The sequence below is a fragment of the Ziziphus jujuba genome, chromosome 6 (genome assembly GCF_031755915.1).
Source record: "Ziziphus jujuba cultivar Dongzao chromosome 6, ASM3175591v1".
NCBI lineage: Eukaryota > Viridiplantae > Streptophyta > Magnoliopsida > Rosales > Rhamnaceae > Ziziphus > Ziziphus jujuba.
In genome coordinates this window covers 31,625,518-31,649,736 of record NC_083384.1, presented here as the reverse complement: position 1 = coordinate 31,649,736, position 24,219 = coordinate 31,625,518, and the positions used below count along the sequence as shown (strand labels likewise).

Sequence of the window (24,219 nt, the reverse complement as noted above, 5' to 3'; positions counted from 1 at the left end):
CGATTTAATAATGATAAACATTAGGATATGTGACTTCATCATTAACTAGTCCTATTCGATCACATTTGCTTGGAAACCTATTTAGTCACTCATTATGTTAGCCATACTTAATCCTAGAATGGAAACCTATTTAGTCACTCATTATGTTAACCGTATTTAATCCTAGAGTGATCGAAAGTTGCTCTTGTACACAATTGATGACATTCACATATAGGAAACTATATCTTTCAATTATGATTTAAACTAGATGAGAATTTATTAAGCTCTATGATTAAGTTATGATCATGGCATAGCAATATAATTATCTTTCAATCAGTTATACTTTTATGGAATTCATTATAGATTTAATGCCATGAACCCTCTTTCAAACCCATTATGGTATTCATGAACATGCATGACTAGAGATATACGAGCTTTAAGTGAAATAATGAATTTTTAACATTAAATAAGTAACCAAAGAGAATAAAAGACAAATCAATTAAATCTTCATAGCTAAGACTACATCTCAATCCTAGTTATGAAGTTAGTTTATAACTTAAAAAAAAAAAAAAAAAAAATTACCATAAAAACAACTTAACTAAATTCATGTTCACAAATTCAAAGATCTAAAACATCAGGGATAGGAGAAAACAAATCGAAGAAGAAAATTAAGGCTGCTGAACAGTGTGCCAAAAAAAAAAATTACCATAAAAACAACTTAACTAAATTCATGTTCACAAATTCAAAGATCTAAAACATCAGGGATAGGAGAAAACAAATCGAAGAAGAAAATCAAGGCTGCAGAACAGTGTGCTGCTGTCCCTTACTCTTGCCGCCGCATCTCTACGATAGAAACCTTGTGAAATTGAATTCTTTAATCTCTCAAAAATCTCTTACTTTCTTCCATGTTGCCTGGTCGATTAGAGTGTATATATGTAGGAAGAGATGTTTGTGGACAAACGTTTACGCAGCTTTCCTAAATACACTCCTTTGAAAAGTCAAACATCATTGTCTCCCCCTTTTTTATGCTGCCAATTCCAACTCCGTAAGGTAAAGAATTTATTTCGGTTGCTTCTCTTAATTTCCGAATATCTTAGGCATGTGCTACTGTATTCCTTAATGCAGTACACAAATTTTGAATTTTTCTTTTTTTTTTCTAAATTCAAATTGGTAAACTAGCTATAACCTTCTTATTTTCACTTCCTTAAAGCTTAAGCTAGGCCTAATCAATTTAGTAAACCTCTTCCTTAAATCTATAGGCTAGCCAACAATCACAATTTAGGAAACTAAGTAGAAAGCAAACTCTTTTCTCTGTTCTTCTAGCTGCTTAGGATTATAATAAGCTTTTAAATTTTATTTTTCTTCAATCTTTACCTCCAAATTAAGAAATCACAAAAACTAAGTTATTTCCACACTTTAAACAAAAATTTAGCAAATAATAAGCAATATAATATAGCATAAAAAAACATATAATTTTTAAGCCTATAACAGTAAAATTCCATCAAGTGTTAATTAATTATGTAACTATTCAATTCATGTGGAAATATAGTACTAATTAGCATTACATCCTACAAATTAGGAATTCTTTGTAATGCTAATCTAAGCCTTGTTATGCCATTTTTTACCACTAAAGAACGTAAAATGCAGGAGGAGGAGTATTTAACGTTGTGATTTTTAACTCTATTTCCTTTTGACTACAAGTTAAATTTGTGAACTCCAAACTTAATTTCAAAATAATAAAACTTGCAGAATAAATATTAATTATTTGTATAATATATAGGTGTAGAACAATCTTCACAAAGTACTACGTGATGAAACTCTCACAGTTTTGATGCGGTACGTACGAAAAGAATAATAGGAAAGAAACCAAGACGCATGAAAAAGCCAGATAATAAACGAAAATGACCACGACAATTAAAGAAAGCTCATTCATTAGCCTTCTCCAAGTACTTGTGCTTCTCTTCCTCTGTCATAAAGGCCGTGATAGGAAAAGACTTTCCGATCCCCATGGGAGTGTTGAAATGTATCTTCTTGCTTGCCGGTTCTTGGATGCTCATCTCTGTTATTGGAACCCATAAAAACATCTGTTTGCTCTTCACACCCGTCATCTTCTTCATCTTGAGCTTCTCCACATACGCAGTCACCTCCGTGGCATAGCTAACTTTGGTATTGGTCCCAACAAAGAAATGCTCATACGGTTGCTTTTGTTTCATCCACACAAACCCAGTTTCTCTAACCCTTCCACACTCTTCAAGGTCTTGCAATGGAAGAACACCCTTAGGAAATCCAAGTTCTTGAAGGAGCTCTATGGATTGGCGATGGCAGTCCTCGGCTCCGTATACGATCTCTGCCCCTGCCCGCTCCCCTGCCATGATTAGTTCTCAAGTGAAGAAAGCTAAAAAAAAATATGTTGTTTGATGCGTGTGCTTAGAATTTCTGATGTGGTGGTGGAATTTGTGTTATTGGGTTGTGATTAATATATGATGTTGGAATTAATTAAAAGGGCTCAAGGTTGTTGGATGGAAGTTGAGCTGAATAGGCCTTTGTCCAAGAGGGTGGTTCACCTAATAACACTATAATGTACATGAAATTGTCGGTGGTGTTTGTTCACTTCTTTCGTGTTTGTTTGCCTAGAAAGTAAAAAAAAAAATTGTTCATAACTTAAACCACTAGATATGAATCTTTCAAAAAAAAAGGTCACATTATTAGGCGTGTTCGATTTTACTACCATGACAATGTATTTAGGAGTTATGACTTTGGAATTGGAATATACAAGTCAACTTCTGGTTTCATAAACAAACCAACCAAAACTCTAAAATCTATAATCTTAGCAAACACTTTTTCATTCCTATTTTTTGACAGAAACTTGTTTCTTATTCTTCTTCTATAAGGAACAAAGAAATGCCAAAAACAAAACGCATGCTAACATTATTATAAGTTCTTTTATTATCACCCTTTTTACACGAAATCGCCACTGTCTTGCTTTCCTGCCTAATTGGTTCCGTTTTCATATTTTGGCTTTGATTCCAGCCTGCAACTTCAACTCAAATGCTATTCACTTGGTAGCCAAAACCAAATCTGCTGCTACTATTGGCAACTAAAATTTGTACTTACAACTATTTCTCATCCCTATAGGGCCTGAATTGGATAGAATGGAAACCAAAAATTCAATTGGCTCTCTGACTTTTGTTGTTACTTTATTGCATTATGAATGAATTGGATAAGAAGGAAGGAATCAGATATGTGTAGATGAAGCAAAAGGAAAGCATCAAGAAAAGAAAAGAGAAATGAAATGGTTTTCAATTTCTTAGTTTTAACCGCAATGACCATATACACCACACCACACTTGTTCACTTTCTTGTCCCAAAAGATCTGCAAGAATCTGTCATTTCTTATTCCGTGCTTTCTCTCCTCTATGAACCATGATGATTCATCATCATTGAAAAAAAATAAAATAAAATTCAACGAGTTTTTGCACGTTCGGTCTGCGACATGCATTTAAAAAAGACAAATAGGAAATGCCCTGCTCTCTGTCAAATTGCAGAGCAAACATAAAGTCATAGCAGCTTCATTACCATTTAGTATGGAAAATAATAGTTTTTCACATTTTTGGTTCAAATATTAGGCACATCTTCCCAGGAGAGTTAGGAAAACCATAACCAAAATCCTTTTTATCAGGCATTAATTTGGAACCACGTGCATCTAAAGCCCCAAACCTAAAGCAATAGCATGATGAACCGAGAAGTCTCCGGGTCCTATCGTTAAGAATAATGAAGTTTTGTTTTTCTTTCAAGCCAAACGAATTGAAAAGCCAAAAAGAAATAGGTGGGTTGCCCTGTCAGGTAAATCAAGTTTTGGACATGCTTTTAAAAGAGGGACTTTTCCTTTTATGATGTAAATCCTCTAACTATTTGGTTTAATGTTTGTTTTGGATTGGCTTTAGATTAGGCTATGGTCGCTTTGGAAAAATTGAGGGGTGAGTTTTAGTGTTAAATGAATAAACATATATATCTAATATATCTGCGTGTTTGTTGGGTCGTTGTCTAGGGATCTTATCCATCCTTTCAACGAACAATGTAATGATTCATGTAGCCCAACCCATAACAACTAGTGGGCCCTGGGTTCGTAATGCCTTTCGGTTCTTGTGAAGCCTTACTTGGAAGGGATGAGCTCCATCTTCACTGATGAACCGTCCAAGTGGCAGCTACCCGGTTCCCCGATTAACATCGATAAGATTTACATCATTCACAAATTTCCATTGTCCTCTATTTCCTTATCTTTTTATGGTGCATTCTCTATTTCTTTACCGAAATTGATGAACGTGATCATGAAAATTTTTCACAAGTTTAACAATAATGAATATTTTAAAAGTTTTAATATTCAGCTCTACTCTAGTTTTGACATTTCCCTTTCAATCTGACAATATATATACATATACATAATTTTTCTCTCTTTTGGTAATTTTGACATTCACCTGAATTTTACCCGCTAGTTACTTGGATATTTTGCACAAAAAACAGTAAGACATATTCAATTTTTTTTTTTTTTTTAATGATAGATTTGAAGGGATTTGAATAAAGTTTAGATAGTAAAAGAGAAGTAAAAAAAAATGAAATTAGATATTAGAAAATAAAAATATAGAAGTTTAACATATGGGGTTGCAATCTCATAGTTCATGTGAGTCATTTAAGAAAGGAGGGCAGGACAAAGTAAGAGCATGTGGTCCGGCATAAATGAGTGGATTTGTCTCCCCGCGATCTATGCACTCTGCATATTCTCTAAACACTTTCTCTCTCTCTCTCTCTGAGGCCATGTGATCCATATTCCCCCATCTTCTTCCACTTATCCTAATCTCCCCCATTTGCTTTGCCTTTTGACTTTTTATTATGTTTCCTCTATTTTCCTTTTTCTCTTTCGGTTTTATGGTTGCTTTCTGTTATTGGTTTTTCCTTCAAGCTAAGAGATTTTGATAGATCTTCCTCTAATGAAAAACATCACACACCCCCATTAATTGTGTTTGTGTTGTGGGGACAGTAAAAAGGTGAATATAAAGTGGTACAGTTATAATGATTATTACGCATCATTTAACAAAATTTCCCCCCCATTAAAACTGTCACATGGACAAAAGAACAATGGTATTCTTTCTCCTGTAGTGTAAATTTCTTAAAACAAGCTTATTATTATTTTTTAGATAATTATGAGCTTTATTTTTCATTTCTTTGATTTTTCAATTTTTTTTTTAAAAGAATACAAAATGAGAAATTAAAAATTGGACTTTACCAATAGAACAAACAAGTAGGACATGGCAACATTTTTTATTTTTATTTTATTTTTTTAAATAAAGGACATAACAACATTGAATGAAACAAATTGTAGACTTTCCTGGTAATAGCAACGGTTGTGACTAGTGGATTTAAAAAAATAAAAGAAATTGGGGTCGAATACATTAATTATTGATTCGAATGGAGATAAGTCAAATTGGGCCGGGCAAAATGTTCCCGGCACCGCTTATATTTGCCGAGTCTTCGATCTAGGATTTGTCCAGTGTCCCAGAAAAAGGCGAAAAATCAGAGAGATTTTCAAAAGCTTACCATATAGAAAGAGAGCGAGGGAGAGAAAAAAAAAAAAATATATATATATATATATATATGGTTATGACTATAAATTATTAATTCTTTTAGTTGGCCGCTATAATTACTGCCTTTCATGGAAATGGAAAGAGTATATAGTCTACAAATAAAGAAATAAAGGAAAAAAAAAAAAAAAAAAAAAAGAAAAAGAAAAAAGAAAAAGCAGTTGGGACAGGGGACAGGAAGAGAGAGAAGGCAAAGGTTAATTGAGTTTGGTAATGGTGTTGGCCATTCTGTGCGTAAAGAAGAAGGAGGAGAACGATTACTGGAACAGGAACAAGAAGGGCTTGACTGTAATTTCGCAGTGCCTTCTCTTGTTGATGCAATTCGTCTCCTCCAGTGGCGGTGACGGAGGTGGTGGTGGTGGTGGAAAAGGATGGATCGTGTTCGCCGAAGCTAGCACCGGTAGCAGCGGCGGCGGTGGTGGAAGGACCGGTGCGTTTCTGGGAGGCGGTTCCGGGTTCTGGGCTTCGGCGGCTCCATCCAATGTTGGAATAGCTGTCGCCGTCACGGCCATGGCCGGAATCGCCTTGGCCGCCACTATCGTCTACTCTCGCAGGTAAAAAAAGAAACAAAACAAAACAAAAAAGAACAGAAAATATAATAATTTTACCCCCAAAAAGGGGAAAAAAAAAATTGGAACTTTCTCAAACAGGAAAACCCTAGATTCTTAGATAGATGCTTACGGAACAGAAACCTTTAATGAAAGCCCTACGGCGAAGCCACACTTCTTCTTCTTCGCCGTCGTCGTCAAATTCATCTTCGCCGTCGTCGTCGTCATCGTCATCTTCGTGGATTCATCTGCGATCGGTATTGTTAGTAGTTTCTTCTTCGTCTTCCTCACCGGTTTCCTCTAATCGGTTAGTTCCTGCTGTCCCTCTTCCCCTATCTTTCTGTTAATTTCGTTCCTTATTATTATTTTTTTCAACCGCTGAAAAATTTTTCCTTTTTCTCAGAAAATTTTGACGACCCTTAGATCTCGATCTGGAAAGTATCCAAATAATTCCGTTGTCCAACAACGTCTTGTTCAACTAGTTGTTACTTAGAAAATTTTCTATTTGATTCAGATTCCAATCGCCGCTTTTTTTTTTTTCTTTTAAAAAAAAAAAAAAGGTTCCGTTAGCGGGCTTGAGCATATTTTTTTTTTTTACGTTACTCAAAAACAAACTGCAATCTTCTATTATTCATTCTGATACTCTTTGTAGACAACTATTAGAAGAATTCCTTTCCTGGCCACTCGCAATCAATCAAAAATGTTCCTTTTTTCTTAAATTCAAAAGTCGTATACTCGCTAAGTATTTTGCTTGCGAATTAGTTGTCCTCACATTCTTCGACGAGGTTTCTAGCGGATGATACGTTGATCGCCTGAACTCGCTTCTTTTTCTCTGACAAGACCTCTTCGTACGGACTTTATTCGTTCCTATGGATTTATTCTGTCTTAAAGTTTCTAGATTTGAGTGAATGGGATCCCACTTGAATTTTTATTTTATTATTATTTTTTTTCTTTCTCGATCATCTTTGTTATGCTGAGAAAAATAATAGTTGCTGCTGCTTTTCAGGGGTAGTCTTAAATCACCTTGGTCTCGTAGAAGAAGAAAACATGCCCTTTTACCCAAACAATGGAAAAGTTTGTTTGGACCAGATGGAAGACTTTCTGATGGTGGTGTCAAGTTTTTGAAGAAAGTTCGCAGTGGAGTATGTTATAGTCTTCTCAAATTAGATTCTTTCTCCCCCATTCTGATTACACTTGCTTTAAGTTGCAGTGTTTGTGATACTGGAGATCTTATTCCTTTCTTCCTGGGTGCAGGGTGTTGATCCAAGTATTAGAGCTGAAGTGTGGCCGTTTCTCCTTGGAGTGTAAGCTCTTCCAACCTTGTGAAGTTAATATATTTTGTTATTGCATATCAGATTTCAATGGATTATTTGTGGAGACTATGTCTCTGTGAAGTTCTTCTTTTTTACATAATGTAATGAATTCCACAAGTTAGTCTAGTCCCATGGATTGAATTGCTCAATCCATGGCATTGTGGAGGTTGAGTTCTATTTTTAATAAAATACTCAACCCTCATTTAATTTTTTAAGTTTGTGTTTAAGTTCTGGTTAACCTCTTTCTAATACTTTCTGAATGCTCTAGAATTCTTGCCTAGACCCATCACTCTTTGATAAGAATACATCATCCTGTAAAATGCAGAAGGCCTATCATGTAGAACACAAAGGAGGGCTGGTGAATTAGAAAACGTGCCTGTATCCAATATTTTTCTGAGTCTGCCTCTATGTTTATGATTATGTTAGCTTGTTGCAATTAATATATATTATATGCATTTGACTTTGTCATTTTAAGCAATAAGAATAATTTTTAATGATTTCAGTACTTTTGGTCATTTTGGTATGAACAAAAGTGCAACTGCTTGTGGTTGTTCTTGTATTCCATTCTTAAATGTCCTGACATTGGTTTGCTCTTTCTTAACAGCTATGATTTGAACAGCACCAAGGAAGAAAGGGATGCTACTAAAAATAAGAATAGGTATTGTTTTTCAATTCTTTCTGCCATTTTTCTGGATAAATTCATCTGTGGTAATTATTTGTTTGGCTGTGGCAAAGCACATGAGTTATTCGCTGCATCTTTCTTTTCTTTTTTTTCCTTTGTTTCCATGTATGTGTCTTGCCTCAATACTAATTCAGTTTTTCATCTGTGATGCATGCAGAAAAGAATATGAGGATCTGCGGAAACAGTGTCGAAAGCTTACGAAACAAAGTGAGAAGAGCTTAAAGTTGAAGGATACTTCTGAAATTAGTACAGAGGGCAGTGGGGAATTCAGTCAAGTTTTAGATTACTCTGGCTCAGATGAAGTGATCAGCGCCAGGAAGTCCAATTCAACAGAGGGAGGAAGTCCATTGCCTGAGGACCCTGTCTGTAATCAATCTCTTCAGACTACCGGCTCATTATGTGAAGGAGATGATGAGAAGAGTGGTATCACCTGTGAAGATGCCTCTGCAGGAGATACTGAGTCAACTGATTCTGACTCTTCTGAAGAACCTGAAAACACTGAAGGAACTGAAGAGTATGATCTCAGTGAGCCTGCCAAAGAGGAGGATTCCTCCTCTGCTAATACAGAGAAGTCCAAATTCCATTCAGAAGAAGATTTTGCGACATGGCAGAGAATCATTCGTCTTGATGCTGTGCGTGCAAATGATGAATGGATTGTTCATTCACCATCCCAAGCCGGTGTATCATTGATGAAGGCTCGACGATTGGCGGACAGTGTTGGATTGAAGGATTATGATCACCTGGAGACATGCAGAATTTTTCATGCAGCTCGTCTGGTTGCGATTTTAGAAGCGTATGCGCTGTATGATCCTGAGATTGGTTACTGCCAAGGGATGAGTGATCTGCTGACTCCAATTATCTCAGTGGTGGAAGAGGACAATGAAGCCTTCTGGTGCTTTGTGGGTTTCATGAAAAGAGCTCGGCATAATTTCCGGCTGGATGAGGTAGGAATCCGTAGGCAGCTGGGGATGGTTTCCAAAATTATCAAGTGCAAGGATATTCATCTCTACAGGCACCTGGAGAAGCTCCAAGCAGAGGATTGCTTCTTCGTATACAGAATGGTGGTGGTTCTCTTCAGGAGGGAGTTAACTTTTGAACAGACAATTTGCCTGTGGGAGGTCATTTGGGCCGATCAGGCTGCGATCAGAGCCGGGATTGGCAAATCTGCTTGGGGAAGGATGAGGCTAAGAGCTCCCCCTACTGATGATCTATTGCTTTTTGCAATAGCAGCCTGTGTTCTGCAACGGAGGAAGCTCATAATAGAGAAGTACAGCAGCATGGAGGATATAATGAGGGAATGCAACAGCATGGCCGGTCATCTAGACGTTTGGAAGCTTCTCGATGATGCTCATGACTTGGTGGTCACCCTCCATGACAAGATTTAAGAGAAAAAGCAAAAGAAAAAAAAAAAAAAAAAAAAGAACAAAATCATCCCCATCATTTCTAATGGCTTTGGTTTTCCTTTTGTTCTCTGATTCTTTCCTTTTTTTTTTTTTTTTTTTTTTGGGTTCTTAATCTTTCTTCAATTTGTTGCTGCATCTGATTAAGTATCCCTTCTAAAAAAACTTGAAAAGGGACCCCCCAAAATCCAATGTCAGTTTGACACCGCTTGAAACAAGCTGAGTCTGAGGAGTCTTGTTGGAATTTTTTTTTTTTTTTTTTTTTTAAATATAAATGTATTATTACATAGCCCGCAACCGGAAACTTATCCAGGTGATAGTGGCTAAGGCTGCAATACGAAGCAGTTTAAAGAGCAATAATTTCCAACTCTACTGCATTTTCTATCGTTCTCGTTCCAATGGCTTTTCATGTTGAATCTTATACCATTAAATTTTATATAGTACAATTATATTAGCATATGTAACCGAGAAAATGGTCGTCAAATCTTACTCATTAAAGACAAAGGAACAACCTTAGTACGTTCAGTATTGAATAGATATTTGACTTGGCTACAATATTATTAAACTTTATGCCTTTAATCCAAATCGATATCATCAAGGGCTTGGCTCTGTTCGTGTCCAATTACAAAATCAATCAAATGGTCATTATTGGCAATTTAATTTTTTTTTATTCACAATAGCATCTATTTCTCTTTCTCATAAGTGTACCATTTTGATCCCAAAACCAAATTTATCTCTTTTCCAAAAAACAAAAAGAAAAAGAAAAAAAAAGAAAAAAAAAAAAAAACAGAAGTTCTAGTCGTACTACCAAATGAATTTTATACAGTTTTATTATAATTTTATATTTTTAACAAATTCTATATAATTCCATTATAAATTTAAATTTTATCACATTTAAAATTATTATTAAATATATTTATTAATTAAACATATTTTCGTTTAGAAGTATAAAATTGAACGTTTTAAATGTCCTCAAAAATATGTAACTAACATTTTAAATATATTTAAAAATATGGTCATATATTTTTAATATTTTTAAATATGAACATTTCATATGCATTTAGAAATGTGTCTTAACATCTTAAATATCTTCAAAAATATGCAATTGAATATTTTTAAATATGAACATCTAAAATATATTAAGAAATATACGATTGAACATATTAAATGCATTTAAAAGTATACAACTGAATATTTTTAAAGATATTTATGATTTTAAGATTGAATACTCTAATGAATATATATGAGTACTAATTTTGTCTAAAAGCTTTGTAAAAAATTTAAAAATATGCGATCAAATATTCTTAGATATTAATATTTCCAATATATTTAGAAATGTGTATCTTAACATTTTAAATACATCCAAAAATATGCGATTGAATATTTTTAAAGATGAACATCTAAAATATATTAAAAAAATATACGATTAAATATTTTAAATTCATTTAAAAATATACAACAGAATATTTTTAGAGATATTTATGATTTTGAAACCGAACACTCCAATGAATATATTTTTTTTATGATCCAAAAAATATTTTAACTGGAAAATTTTTTTTATAGAATTTTCTCTTAGTACCAATTTTGTCTAAAAGCTTTATAAGAAATTTTCATAGATTAGTGTTTAATTTGAAACCATTTATGAAAAAAAAAATTACTTAATTAAGATTGTATAAATAATAAATATTTAAAATATTATACAAAATTATTTTATATTTTTTATATTTAAATGATAGGCTATGAAAAACAATCCATACAATTTTTTTTATTTTTTTTTAAGTCGTGTAAAGAACTTGAAAAATCAATTCTATGGTGAAGTGAGTGAATTTACTGCAGTCTTAAAAGGAGCTAAACCACTAAATTTCGGTTTTCACTTCTTCATTTTTAACCTGTTTTCAAAAAACATTTTTTAATATTTTTTTTTTCTTTTTTGTGAAAAAATAAAATAAAGATTATGGTTATTGCTTTTGTTTCATTAGTCTTTGTCCGTTGGAAGGACGGATCTGTTCACATTTTGTTGTAGCGAGTCCCAATTGAAATTTGGGTAACACCTTTTTCTCTGCTCTTTTCCATCCAATCTTCGCCGGTGAAAAATGTCTCCAACCGTCGATGAATCCGAGACTCAGAATGGAGTCGAACCCGATCCTAAACCAAAATCCGAACCCGACGGAGCTGTAGCAGAGCCACAACCTGAAGCAGAAGAAACCAATCAATCTGAACCGAAACCAGAAGATGGAGCAGAGGCGAGCGGTGCAGATCCCAAGCTGGACCGACCCGAAGAAACCTCGATCCGATCCAATGACAACTCTCAGGACACTCCCTCCGACTCTGCACCTCAAGAGAGCGCACAACCAGAGCTGCGCAAAGACCAAGGAAGCCGAACGTTTACCATGAGAGAGTTGCTCAATGGTCTCAAAAATGACCAAGGAAATGACCCACCCTACGACGCTTCCTCTCCTTACAGGTCCCATTTTTCTCCTCTCTGATTTGCCTCCATTATATATGCTTTCATTTTCTGTCCGAGATTCTTTATAGGACTTTAACCGTTAGTAGAATTCTGTTTGTTATGGTTGAATTTAGCTCCTAGGTATATTAAGTATGGAATTTTATGGAATTCATGTGTGGCATGCCAGAATTTTATGGAATTCATGTGTGGCATGCCATGTTCAATGCTCTTTTAAGATTTTTAAGAACGAGTTTTTTTTTTTTTTTTTTTTAATTCATTTTTTATTTATTAATTACGTCTTAAGACCATGAATTTATGATCTTTGAAAATTATCAAGAATAATTGACATGGCTGCGGTTTTGTTTCCAATAACACCTTTTCTTGAACTTGTTGCAGATCAGGGAAACTTCTTGTAGTTTAATGCAACTTGTTTTTTGCATCGGGCTTTTTTGATTTGAATGCAGTACTGCTATATTTGTGGTGATTTAAGTGTTAATATCTAGATCTTACTTATATCGCAATTACACAAAATAAGCTAAGAAAATGAGCAAATAGCTGGTCATGCTGATTCTTATCATTTGGTTTCTTTTATTCTGTAAAATGGCTGAAAACGTTGATTTATTTTAAGTCAAGATTCTAAATATTTGATGACCATTCAAGTCGATAGTAGAAGTTTGATAGAAATTGAGCCAAATTGGCTCATAAGAATTGTACAAACGCTTTTTATTTTCTCGTTTGCTGAATATTTACTTTTCCAATTTATCAGTCAAGAAACTCCAGAACAACAACACACCATCCAGAACAATGCTGCGATGGAGTTGATTAACAGTGTCACAGGTGTTGATGATGAAGGTCGATCTCGTCAGCGGGTTCTTACATTTGCCGCTAGAAGGTACAATTTAATTATTCTTCAATTTCTACTTTTCATCTTAGTTGGTAATAGTATGACACTCAAAAGGTTAAATGCTAATATGCAATTAAATTACCGTACAAAGAGCTTAGCCTAACACCTCCATCAAGGTGGGGAGCTCCTTTTACAATCTCAGCGTTTATCTTTGCAACCCTGACTGTTTGAAATTGTAATATGATTAATTCATAGTCAAATTTTGTAGATATGCTAGTGCAATCGAGAGAAACCCTGAAGATTATGATGCACTATACAATTGGGCATTGGTACTTCAGGTTTGGGTATTTCTTGTTGATTTCTCTAATTGAAACATCTGCTGAATTCAGCCATCCATTAACCGTGCTTAATTCAACTAGATTGCTTTGTGTTATAATCTTCTAACATATTGTAATACATTTATAGCCAAGATGTTTCTTTAGATCTTTTAATGCATATGGTAGTAAGAAAATGTATTTTACTTTTATATGCCGGTTGAGAGTTTTCCATTCTCTGTTTATGGCTTCCTGAATAAGATACTTTCACTAAACACAAACAGCAGTTCTCTGCTGATTAACATATTCAGTGTGAAAAGTGGGCTGCAATCAATTTATCTTTAGATGTTTCAGTTTCTTACATAACTAATTTTAATAAAAATAGGCCTATATGAAATTGTAATAAAGAACATTACATTCAAGTAAAGAAAAATTACTCTGGTCTGATCCTCTGGCATACAGGAAAGTGCTGATAATGTTGGTCCAGATTCTACTTCACCTTCTAAAGATGCTTTGCTTGAGGAAGCTTGCAAAAAGTATGATGAAGCTACCCGCCTTTGCCCGACACTTCATGATGTATGTATGCATGTTGTTGTCCGACAGAATTCTCTGAAGTGACTGTTGAATCATAGATTTTAGTAAAATATTTGCAAAGATGGTGGTGTTTACGAATTTTGTGCCCAGAAGATTAAATATATTTATGTGTTGGTATGAATGATCTTTTCCTAATGCCTTATTAACTATCAAACTAAATATGACAGTAATGCATTGACTTACCTGCCAGGCTTTCTATTATTGGCCATAGTAATGCATTGACTGGTGAATCATTGATTTTAGTAAAACATTTGCTAAGATGGTGCTGATTACAAATTTTGCGCCTAGAAGATTAAATATATTTATGTGTTTGTATGATGATCTTTTCCTAATGCCTTATTAACTATTAAACTAAATATGACAGTAATGCATTGACTTACCTGGCAGGCTTTCTATAATTGGGCCATAGCAATCTCTGATAGAGCAAAAATGCGAGGCCGCACAAAAGAGGCTGAAGAACTATGGAAGCAGGTTAGTTTGTAAACTGTCCGTACTTTAATCATGTTATGTGTTGTAAAAACAGCTATTCTTGTTGTTATAAGGTTCAGGATAAAATAGTATTCTGAATGTAGACAAAAGGTGCTTTGTTTTACATTCATTTAACACTGTTTTGAGTTGGTGAATTTATGAGCTTTAGCAGTCAGTGATGCTTAATTTCCAGTTTCTCTGCCTGGTAGACTTTATTGTTTTTACTGCTTAGGACTTTATCATATTTCTCCTCTTCAAAGTTCAAAACGATAGCCACCCTGTATCCTATTCCTTTCTTAAAATTATAGTTTGAGAATATGTACCTTTTTTCCTTTATTTGTTTTTGCAGGCTACCAGAAACTATGAGAAAGCCGTCCAGCTTAACTGGAACAGTCCCCAGGTAAGGCTAAAGAAGAGATGAATTTTGGCTTACACAAACATCTTGATATTTAACATGAAGTCTGTGTGCCAACTTCTTAGATACTGCTGTCTTCTTTTTTCTTTATTTCTTTTACTTTTGCAATTCTGCTATTTCTCTGCATTTTTATTTTATTGATTATTGTGCAGTATCTTAAACATAATAAAAGAAATGAACTTATTTTGTATTCAATTCTTCGGTACCCTAGTAGTAATTCTTTGTAAAATACCTCTCAGGCACTTAACAACTGGGGACTTGCTCTGCAAGTAAGTTAAATTACAATAGTTTTTCCTTTAAATGAACTATTTAATTTTCTTTGAATTATATTGAAGTTTTTGCCTCATTTTGAGAATTCTTTTATTGTACTTTTATTTTGTCAACTTATACAACTTTTTGGTACACGTCATCATATTTTATTTGAGGATTATATTTTAAGTTTGCATCTAATTCTGCAATTCAGGAACTGAGCGCAATTGTGCCTGCACGAGAGAAGCAAACAATTGTACGAACTGCAATTAGTAAGGTACTAAATTTTGTGGATATGTCACAGAGATTGCATGGATGTGTAGAAAAGGCCAAAAAAATTCTCAATAACATATTTTTATTTTTATTTTTTCCATTTTGTCTACATTAAAATATGTTTTTCTTTTCTTCTATTGCAGTTCCGTGCGGCTATCCAATTGCAGTTTGATTTCCATCGAGCAATCTACAACCTTGGAACTGTTCTGGTTAGTTTGTTTTAAATTAAGTATAACACTCTCTTTCCTTTATAGTGTGCAATTACTCCTACAGTAACTTATTGTACTGTGTCACTTATGTGAAGTACAAATTCTAAACGCTTCTGTTCCACTTTCAGTATGGATTAGCAGAGGACACTCTAAGAACCGGAGGATCTGGTGGTCCAAAAGATATTTCCCCTAATGAGTTGTACAGCCAATCTGCTATCTACATTGCTGCTGCTCATGCATTGAAGCCAAACTACAGTGTAAGTACCACATAATTTCTTTCTGTTTCAATTCCATTTCTTATTTTCTAGACCATATAGGTTTTTCATCAACAGTGTAGGTACTTATTTAGTACTACTTTAATGTCAATAATCTTTTGCAATTGGAAGCATAGTTTTACCCAAACTTGGACATGATCCAGTTACATTCTCTCTCTCTTTCTCCCTCTCTCTCTCTCTCTCTCTCTCTCTCTCACAGAGAAAAACCTCAATGGAAAAAGAACTGTGGTATTGTAGTTTTCTTGATTTTCTTCTTCGTTTCATCTTAATGCTTACAAATCCTGATTATTTACAGGTTTATAGCAGTGCCTTGCGGCTGGTTCGTTCCATGGTAAGTGCTTTGCTGGAAGATATTTATTAGTCCTATCGCAAGAACCTTTTTGTTCCATGGATATATATTGTAAAATAAATATATTTATATCCATATGCTTTTTTTTTTTTTTTTTTTTTTGGGTCTTTCATGAGATTGGTATCATCTATGATATATACACAAACACGAATGTTGTGATTCACCCGGACTTCCTAATACTAAACACAGATCTGTTAACATGGCTCATTATGAATATGTGTTTTTTTGGACATTATTCTAAGTCGCAATAAATGAATAAATGACCAGGGATGAATGTCTTGATAAGGGTGCATTATGTTCATGAATGATCTTGTTTTTTGGGGAGGGTGTGAATTGGGAAGTGAAGGGAAAATAAACGTGTCCTGAATACCATTTATGTAATTGCATGTGCCCTGGGAAGTATAAGTCTCTCGCATTCAATTTGTCTTTTCCTTCTTATTGACCATTACTTTTTAAGTTAGATAACTGTAATATTAGGTAAGCTCTGTGAATACAGCAATGTTTGCTGACGAGTGTACTGCTTACTGTGATCCCATCCATCAGCTCTATTAATGTACACTGCCTCGCGATCCAAAGACTTCATTGTTATGATGCTTCAGTTGTACTCTGGTTTCCCCATGAGGAAGCCTATATAAGCTTTAGTTCTTGAGTCTTTTAATCTCTCACTAAAAGAAACCATCTGTTCTTATGTTTCAAAAGTTTCTGCGGTTATGTTACCATGTGTGCTTCTGCTTCACTTTTATTGGTTTCAAACTCTTTTTTGCATTATCTCTCTGACAAAACCATATCATCTACAGCTCCCTTTACCATACCTTAAAGTTGGGTATCTTACTGCACCACCGGTGGGCAATCCAGTTGCACCTCATGGTGATTGGAAACGTTCGCAATTTGTTTTGAATCATGAGGGGCTTCAACAGGTAAAAGCATAGATTTATGCTCCATTTATATCAATCAAAGAAAATTGTCTGCACTAGGAAGCACACCATTACACCTTCTGTAATGAGCAATCATTTTTTTGCTTTTCTTCATTTATTGTGGTTAATCTTCTTTTTCTCCTTCTGACCAGATTAACAAAGTTGAGAAACAATCATTGCAAAGCCTTTCTGGTAGATCAGAAGATGCAATGAAAATTGACAAAAGAGCTGTCAAAGTTGATATCCGAGACATTATTTCTGTTTCACCATGTGCTGATCTGACTTTACCTCCCGGTGCTGGCCTCTGCATTAATACAACCCGTGGACCTGTCTTTTTTGTAAGCATAACATTTTTACATTTTGCAAATTAAGGGATGAAAAGCATTAATAATACAAATGGTGTTCTATGTCTTTAATATATTAACCTTGTATGTATATTTGGGGAATTGAATTTTTGCATCATATACATTAGAATGTTGGTTATGTTATTATTCCTTAAAATTCTATGTTTATTAGAAATGAGAGAATTGTTCTTTAATCCTTGATCTAATGTTCAATATATAAAGGTTTAATGGGAGTATCTGGTCTTTGCGCCTTAGGTTGCTGACTCTTGGGAATCCATGGATGGCTGGCTTGATGGAATCCGTTTAGTCTACACAATCTATGCACGAGGCAAGACTGATGTTCTGGCAGGTATTATAACAGGCTGATTTTGTTTTCACTTTTACCCCAATTGAATGTGTAACAAATGTTATGATTTTATTGGATGGATGTACAATATAGGTATTGAGAATTTGCTTGCGCAAATAAAATTTCTGTAAATTATAAATTTTGAGATAGAATGTTTAAAACGTTTAATATGCTTTTCTCATTATTCAGATGGTTGGTTGGTATTTCATTTCTTCAGATACTATCTATAACAATAAACTTAGGTCTTCTATAAATTCCTTAGCATACTTTTAACTGAACTAAAAGCCATAAAAGAAAATAGTTAAATATTCAAACGAAAAGATGATATTTTCCTTTGTTCTACTATAAGATGAGAACATGTACTAAGTTTATGTAAAATTGTTTATTGAGGGCGAGAAAGCAAGATGGCTTTCCCCGTAACATTTTGCCAAGAATTTCTCTGGTTTATTCTCTTTATTCTTCTTGAACATGGACGGGTTTTGTCTGCTTCAAAATCCTAGCGGTGAATATTCTTTATGATCTCCAAATCCAATGCCGCAATTCTCTTGTCACTCTCCTTGGCATCCCTCTCCTTATGATCATTATCCAGGCATGAATTCGTGTAAACCATTTTCCCAACCAACAAAATAGGAAAGAGAAAAGATAATATAAAATAAAGCAAGGGAGCATCTGGAGGTTGTGCACAAGTTAAAGCTCTTATTGTTTATTTAAATACTGGATGCGATTTCTGAAGATCTTTGTTTCTGCTACTTGTTGCTTTATGTCTCATTCACACAAAGCATGATGCTATTTGAACGTTGTGGAGACTAATTTTTGAACTATATATTACTACTGGCCATCTAGTGCTATGACCCAACCCTAGGACAATATACTTAGGAAGAAACATTTTTTTCTAGGAATCCAAAAATTTCATGCAGATGGGGGGTTTTATTTTGGCCAGAGCAAGAATTGAAGCAGGAAGGATCCATAGCCCTTCTCCACAAATTAACCCAGAAGCCACTGCAGGAACCATTAACTCGGCCTTCTTGGTATTGAGCTTGTGCCCCACAAACACAATTAGACTCCCAATGCACATATCAATTGCAAAGTACGCACCAACTAGAAATGGCGCCGCCATAACCATTGGCAGTGGTATGAATTTCCCAATCTTTGCCGGGGAAAGATCTCTCACCACGTTGGCACCCACTGCAAAACCAAAGAACCCATAACAGAGCTGTAGGCAATGGTGGGGCAGAGCGGAGAAGCCTTGGACACCCAGAATAGCCATGTTTCTATAAATCAATGCATAAGGAGCTTTAAATTCTCCATATGGATTTCCAACATCAAACGCCTTGTAGAACAGAAAGAAGCTAAGAGGAGCTGTCACACAACCTATAGCTGTGCCAATGACTTGGCTTGCAAACATTGCTCTTGGAGATGTGCAAGTGAGATGTGCCGTTTTGAAATCTTGCATCAGAATGCAGGCCACGGAAACAACAGATTTGATGAGACCACACCCTGCAAGCCCTGCCACCACACCGTTCTCTTTTCCGCTCATCGCAGCCAGCACGAAGAGGGCGACTTTTCCATAGTTGTAGGCCATATTTATGTCAGTAAGACCAGCTCCATAAGCGTTGCAGAATGCAAGAGAAGGAGCAAGAATGTAGGCAACGATGACATAATACCATTTAAGTTGAGGGAACATGATTGGGATAGCAATTATGGAAATGATGGAGAAGAAGACGTATCCAGCTATTCCAAGCCACATGGGAATGGTTTCTCTGAGGAAGATTTCATTTTGCCTCTCTTCATTGGGCTTCTCCTGGCTTTCCACAGCTGAGGATGAGGACGATACTTGGATTAGAAGCGTTTCAAAAGCAGTGTATTTTTGGTTCTCCAATTTTTTGGTAGGACTAGCAAAAGCTAATGTAGGTAATACTATATTTAGCCTAATAAGCTTAACAAAGGAAAGTCAGAGAATTAAACACTCAAAAGCTGTAATTACCGGTTTTGAGGTCCTTTTTCATCCTGTAATGGATATTAATGAGTGTGGCAACCATTATCTTGATGAAATTGTAAATACCATCACCTAAAATTAGAGATACGGATAAAAAAACCTGCAAAGAAATTAAAGAGAGTTTTAGAGTGGCCGTGGAAACATATATAAATATAGGAAAAGTGCTTAAAAAAAAATAAAAATAATAAAGAAGTTAAGGAAGAGAATTCAAGAGGGACCTTGTAACCATATAAACTCTTCATATCACTTTCTTCTAAACTCTCAGGGAACCATTCTCCTTTAAGCTGACTAAGAAGTGGCCACATTACTCCATAAGAAAGCACAGCTCCAAGAAGCAACGATACGTTTACAAGGTGCGAACAAATCATCCCTGTTCCCACAAAAACGGCACTGAAATCGAAGTAGAATCTGCAAAAAAAAATATTGCATATATTGGTCAAATTTACGGAGTACATATATAAACATGTATTTGAAAAAAAAAAAAAAATGATGGGCTAGATTTTCTTTAGAAATTGCCAAAGCATTTCAATTACGTGTTCTTCCAAGCTTGCAACCCAAACGTGGGGAACTGGGAGAATCCACATTCTTCTGTTGCACTGTAAAACCACTTGAAAAGTCCCCACAAGAAACTCACTGAAAAATACTTCATGAACCCTTTAACTTGCTTCCTGCATATGCAAATTATCATCCATTTTAAATTCTTTTTCTTCTTAGATTTCGATTCGATTCATCTTTAAATTTTATATATTAGCACAGAAATTAATATGGTCCTTAATTTTGATTTATAATGAAAGTACGTACTTAGCCATCTTGTTACCACGAGTATGGAAACCATTGATGAGAACTGCTGTTGCCAACCCACTTGGATACGTCAATTTCAGGTCTACTATCATGACCTGTACTCAACAAGCACCAAAATTAATTCCACAATTATTTAACAAATAATCCAAGATAAATTAAGGAAATTCTTTTTAAGTGGCTATTGAAATACCTGCTTCACTCATTCTGCCTTTACTCTTTATTGTTACATATATGTAGATATATATATATATATATATATATATATATATAAACTAGGATTTAATAAAAGTCCAATAATTAATACTATATATTAAAATAATTATTCACTAAAAGGAGACAAGAAATGGTCATCATAGAATATAACTAAAATTTGAGATCATTAAAGTAGTTCTTCACAGCAAGGAGAAAAGTATCGATCATCATAAAACATAAACTATAATTTGAGATACGGTGTGGCCTACTTATTTGTAGTACTCCACGTCTAGTGACTGTAGAAAATCTGTTCGGTTGAAAAGAACAGGCAGTTTATATATATTTAAAGAAATTATCAGATTTGAAAACAGAAGAATTAATTAATACAAATATACCTTTCTAAGAGGTATCAAGACAAAAAGACCAACAAAGCAGACTAGGTAAAGGAAGCCGGTCATCCAACCAAACCCAGGTTCCTTGGTACTACGTAGAGAGTTTCCCTCGTTGTGCTCCCCTGATAGCTCATATGTCTTCCTGTTCAATCCCAATAGATAAGACGCAAATCCACCTACAAACAAAAACATTAATCCAAAATATTAAAAAAATACTTTATGAATATATATTACCGCCTATGAAAGATGAAGACAAATGAATATATATGCAGTAAAAAATGTAAAAAAATAAGTTGAAAATAGAGTTTCAGCCTATTTAACATAATTTAAATATATGTTGCTGTTAAGCTCATTTTCAGTGTAGAAGAAGAAGACGAATAAAAAAGCTGAAATAGCAAACCTCCAACAGCAATGCTGTAGCAGGCAACAGAACAGGTCTGAATCATGGTGTTCTCTTGGCGAGTGAAAGGCTTTGCCACATATCCAGCCTTTTGAAGAAGCTGATTCCATGAGCGGATGAACAAAAAAGCCAGAAGAGCAGCAGAGACGTTGAGATTTGGAACAATCCCAGTTGTGAGATTTAGCTTCATGGCTATCACACTGTATATGCTTCCAATTATAATGCTTGCCAGAATTCCCCTTATTGTTATCTGTTTTGTCCATGGTTGAATTCTCTTTGAGCTCTCTGAATAATCATTTAATATGTCACCACCACCTTCTTCTTCTTCTTCTTCTTCTTCTTCTTCTTCTTTTTCTTCCTTTTCTTCCAAGTTGTCTCTCACAATCTCTTTCTTGTGATGATCTGTTGCTCCTTCCATGTTCATGGCTCTCATATTCTACTGCCCTGTACTGCATGATATAGTCCATATTATGAGTTAAAGAAACAAAAATAAAACAAAAAAACCCAATAAGGGGTCTTTGTATGTGTATATATATATATAGTTACAACTATTCATTGTCTTAGCTAACCTTAAAAAAGATAAATTTTCAATGAGATCAAATCCCATGCATGATTAAACTCACCTTGGAGTTTCTTTTTTCCTTCTCTTGAAATATCTTCTTTTGCACTTTTCTCCTCTGGATTGCCTGCTGAATTACGTATAAAAAAATAAATAAACAAAAGTGACAATTACTGCTACTTTGTGCGTTCCCTCTTTATAGTTAGAAGATAAACCAAAAAGGGTATAACTTTCCAATTTAAAGACCAACACTCCCAGAAACAAACAGATTTTGGAATTAAAAAAATTTATCAATTACCTCAATTAATATCAGTCTACTCACGAGCCAAGCAATATACAAGCTAGCTGGTGCATAAGAGTGAGATGCATTTAGACTAAAAATCCCACGTAACAGTTAAAAATATCTCTCAAGCTAATTAATCTATTTTATTTCCTACCCAAAACCCACTTTCCAAACTTACTTATAATTAAATAAGATTTCTCTTGAATGGTGGTTATATAAGAAATAAAAGAAAATTAAAACTTAGGCAAAAAGTAAAAGAAAATTAAAACTTATGCAAAAAGTGCTTGGTTGAGACTTTGAGGTATGACATTGGATTTTCAATATTTATTTTCAATTATTATAAGTTTGTCATAATAATGAAAAGCTATAGTTAAGCAAAATTTGTCTTGACTAGCTGACCTTATCACTGACTCTTTCTCTTTATTTCTCTTCCATAAGCTACAGAGCTAGCTGGTGGTTATGATAACGCTTTGAGTGGGATAGATTCTTTATCTCTCCGTTCGTCAATTTAGTTCAAATTCGAACATTTGAAATTTGTAGGGTTGCAGCATGGGTTTGTGGGTCTATTGGCCCCCATTGAGTGGAAAATGATATATACAGGGGAAAAACCCAAAAATTTAAAATACAAAATACAAGATAATCCGCCTATACTTAAATCACTTAATTGTTAGATATATATGGTTCTGATATGAAAGTAAATAGAACAGTCAAGGAGATTACATACGAGATAATTAGACTCTCTTTCACAATGCTTCAAAAATGATTATCTAAGAAGGCTAGTCCCACTCGTTGCTTAATTAACCCATTTATACGCTTTGACTTTTTTTCCTCAATCATACTCTCACTTCATCACCATTTTGAATCAGTCCTCCAGAAAAGTAAAACTATAAATATTATTTTTCAGATCCACGGTTGCTTTATTAAAACGATTGATTTAGAAACCAGACAACAAATTAATACTACCTCTTGACAAAATGACTCTCAATTAAAGTATTTCTACATAAGCTTCCCATAAATTTTGGAAGTTTATTAATTAATTGCTTAGGATATATATTTATATGTGTGAATGCTTATTTGTATTTATCATCATGACATACGTAACCAAGAAAATTAATGAAACGATAAGCACCAAATTTATGATTGCGCGATCATAAACGACATAAAGTAGTTGGAAGGAAGAAGCAAAAGGAAACAAAACAAGTTACGGATGAATTGCCAACCATATGGGAAGGTAGGGACCCTCCATATGGAAAAGTAATGGTCATCAGTTTGGCACACGCAGAAATTGACAATTCTCTGTTTTAACTTTATTTGGAACGTATATATATACATACTGTCATTTTAATCTAGGAACATTTTGGCTGTAAATCGATAACCAATCCTATAAAATGCTTATTCTCAGCGGATCTACTTGCTTTTACTCTTCATCATCATCATCCTAAACATGGCGTGTTTGACATTGAAACAAAGTTTAACTGGTTGAAAATTCGAATCCTTCTGACTTCTAGGGTTAGGAATTCATAAGTATTTGGCTCTAGCGAGCTATTTCAACATGCTTTACGTATATGTTTTTTTCTTTTCTGCTTTTCCTTCTATATTGTTTTAGGTACTCGTACTACACGATCTGGGGAAGTAGTTGTACAAATTTATACCTCCCACTAAATAAAAGCAAAGGAACTTCTTATGATGAAAAGGAATAAGGAGATAGCATCCACCACACTATCAACTTTTTTCCCATTTTGTTTTATTTTATTATTATTATTTTTTTTTCTGAAAGACTGAAAGGCACTTAAAAATAGTGGAGCCATGTTCAGAATTGGAAGGCCATGAACACCAAATGAAATATGATCATTGAAAAGTTTTTAAGTATAATATTGCCAGATATTAATTTTGTGTCAAAATTTAAAATGATCCTCACTCCACTACTAAACTTTAGTGATGTAAACTCCCAAAAGGAAGATGCAATAATAGTTTATATCTCAGATATTATATAAAAAAA

At 34.4% G+C, this 24,219-nt stretch overlaps 4 protein-coding genes across 8 annotated transcripts; 2 read left to right on the top strand and 2 right to left on the bottom strand.

The window, feature by feature from the left end:
• Nucleotides 1-1,722: 1,722 nt before the first annotated feature.
• LOC107430061 (uncharacterized) lies at nt 1,723-2,761 on the bottom strand. The gene has a single exon (XM_016040846.4). It carries the CDS (start codon nt 2,349-2,351, stop codon nt 1,905-1,907), a length of 447 nt encoding a protein of 148 aa, XP_015896332.1. The 5' UTR covers nt 2,352-2,761; the 3' UTR covers nt 1,723-1,904.
• A 2,676-nt stretch (nt 2,762-5,437) lies between these two features.
• On the top strand, nt 5,438-9,585 carry LOC107430073 (rab GTPase-activating protein 22). Of its 2 annotated transcripts, none has more exons than XM_016040859.4 (5): nt 5,438-6,168; nt 7,169-7,304; nt 7,417-7,466; nt 8,080-8,133; nt 8,315-9,585. In XM_016040859.4, exons 1-5 carry the CDS (start codon nt 5,828-5,830, stop codon nt 9,540-9,542), a joined length of 1,809 nt encoding a protein of 602 aa, XP_015896345.2. In that variant the 5' UTR covers nt 5,438-5,827; the 3' UTR covers nt 9,543-9,585. The 2 variants fall into 2 exon arrangements, with proteins under 2 accessions (XP_015896345.2, XP_015896346.2); XM_016040860.4 differs by having other exon boundaries at nt 6,026-6,469.
• Nucleotides 9,586-11,532: 1,947 nt separating this feature from the next.
• Nucleotides 11,533-17,785, top strand: LOC107430075 (protein HLB1). Its single transcript, XM_016040864.4, has 14 exons — nt 11,533-12,021; nt 12,770-12,895; nt 13,116-13,185; nt 13,624-13,737; nt 14,143-14,226; nt 14,573-14,623; nt 14,878-14,907; nt 15,102-15,164; nt 15,304-15,369; nt 15,498-15,626; nt 15,940-15,975; nt 16,791-16,910; nt 17,060-17,245; nt 17,507-17,785. Exons 1-14 carry the CDS (start codon nt 11,651-11,653, stop codon nt 17,615-17,617), a joined length of 1,557 nt encoding a protein of 518 aa, XP_015896350.2. The 5' UTR covers nt 11,533-11,650; the 3' UTR covers nt 17,618-17,785.
• LOC107430074 (metal-nicotianamine transporter YSL1) lies at nt 17,507-22,502 on the bottom strand. Of its 4 annotated transcripts, none has more exons than XM_025078868.3 (9): nt 22,236-22,502; nt 22,002-22,067; nt 21,379-21,822; nt 20,982-21,154; nt 20,395-20,489; nt 20,127-20,261; nt 19,812-20,001; nt 19,582-19,693; nt 17,507-19,412 (listed from the first exon to the last, which is right to left on the bottom strand). In XM_025078868.3, the coding sequence occupies exons 3-9, from the start codon at nt 21,809-21,811 to the stop codon at nt 18,490-18,492; spliced, it is 2,061 nt and encodes a 686-aa protein (XP_024934636.2). In that variant the 5' UTR covers nt 21,812-21,822; nt 22,002-22,067; nt 22,236-22,502; the 3' UTR covers nt 17,507-18,489. The 4 variants fall into 4 exon arrangements, with proteins under 4 accessions (XP_024934636.2, XP_015896349.2, XP_015896347.2 ...); XM_016040863.4 differs by having other exon boundaries at nt 22,002-22,064; XM_016040861.4 differs by having other exon boundaries at nt 21,379-21,827; nt 22,236-22,501.
• Between the last annotated feature and the right edge of the window lie 1,717 nt (nt 22,503-24,219).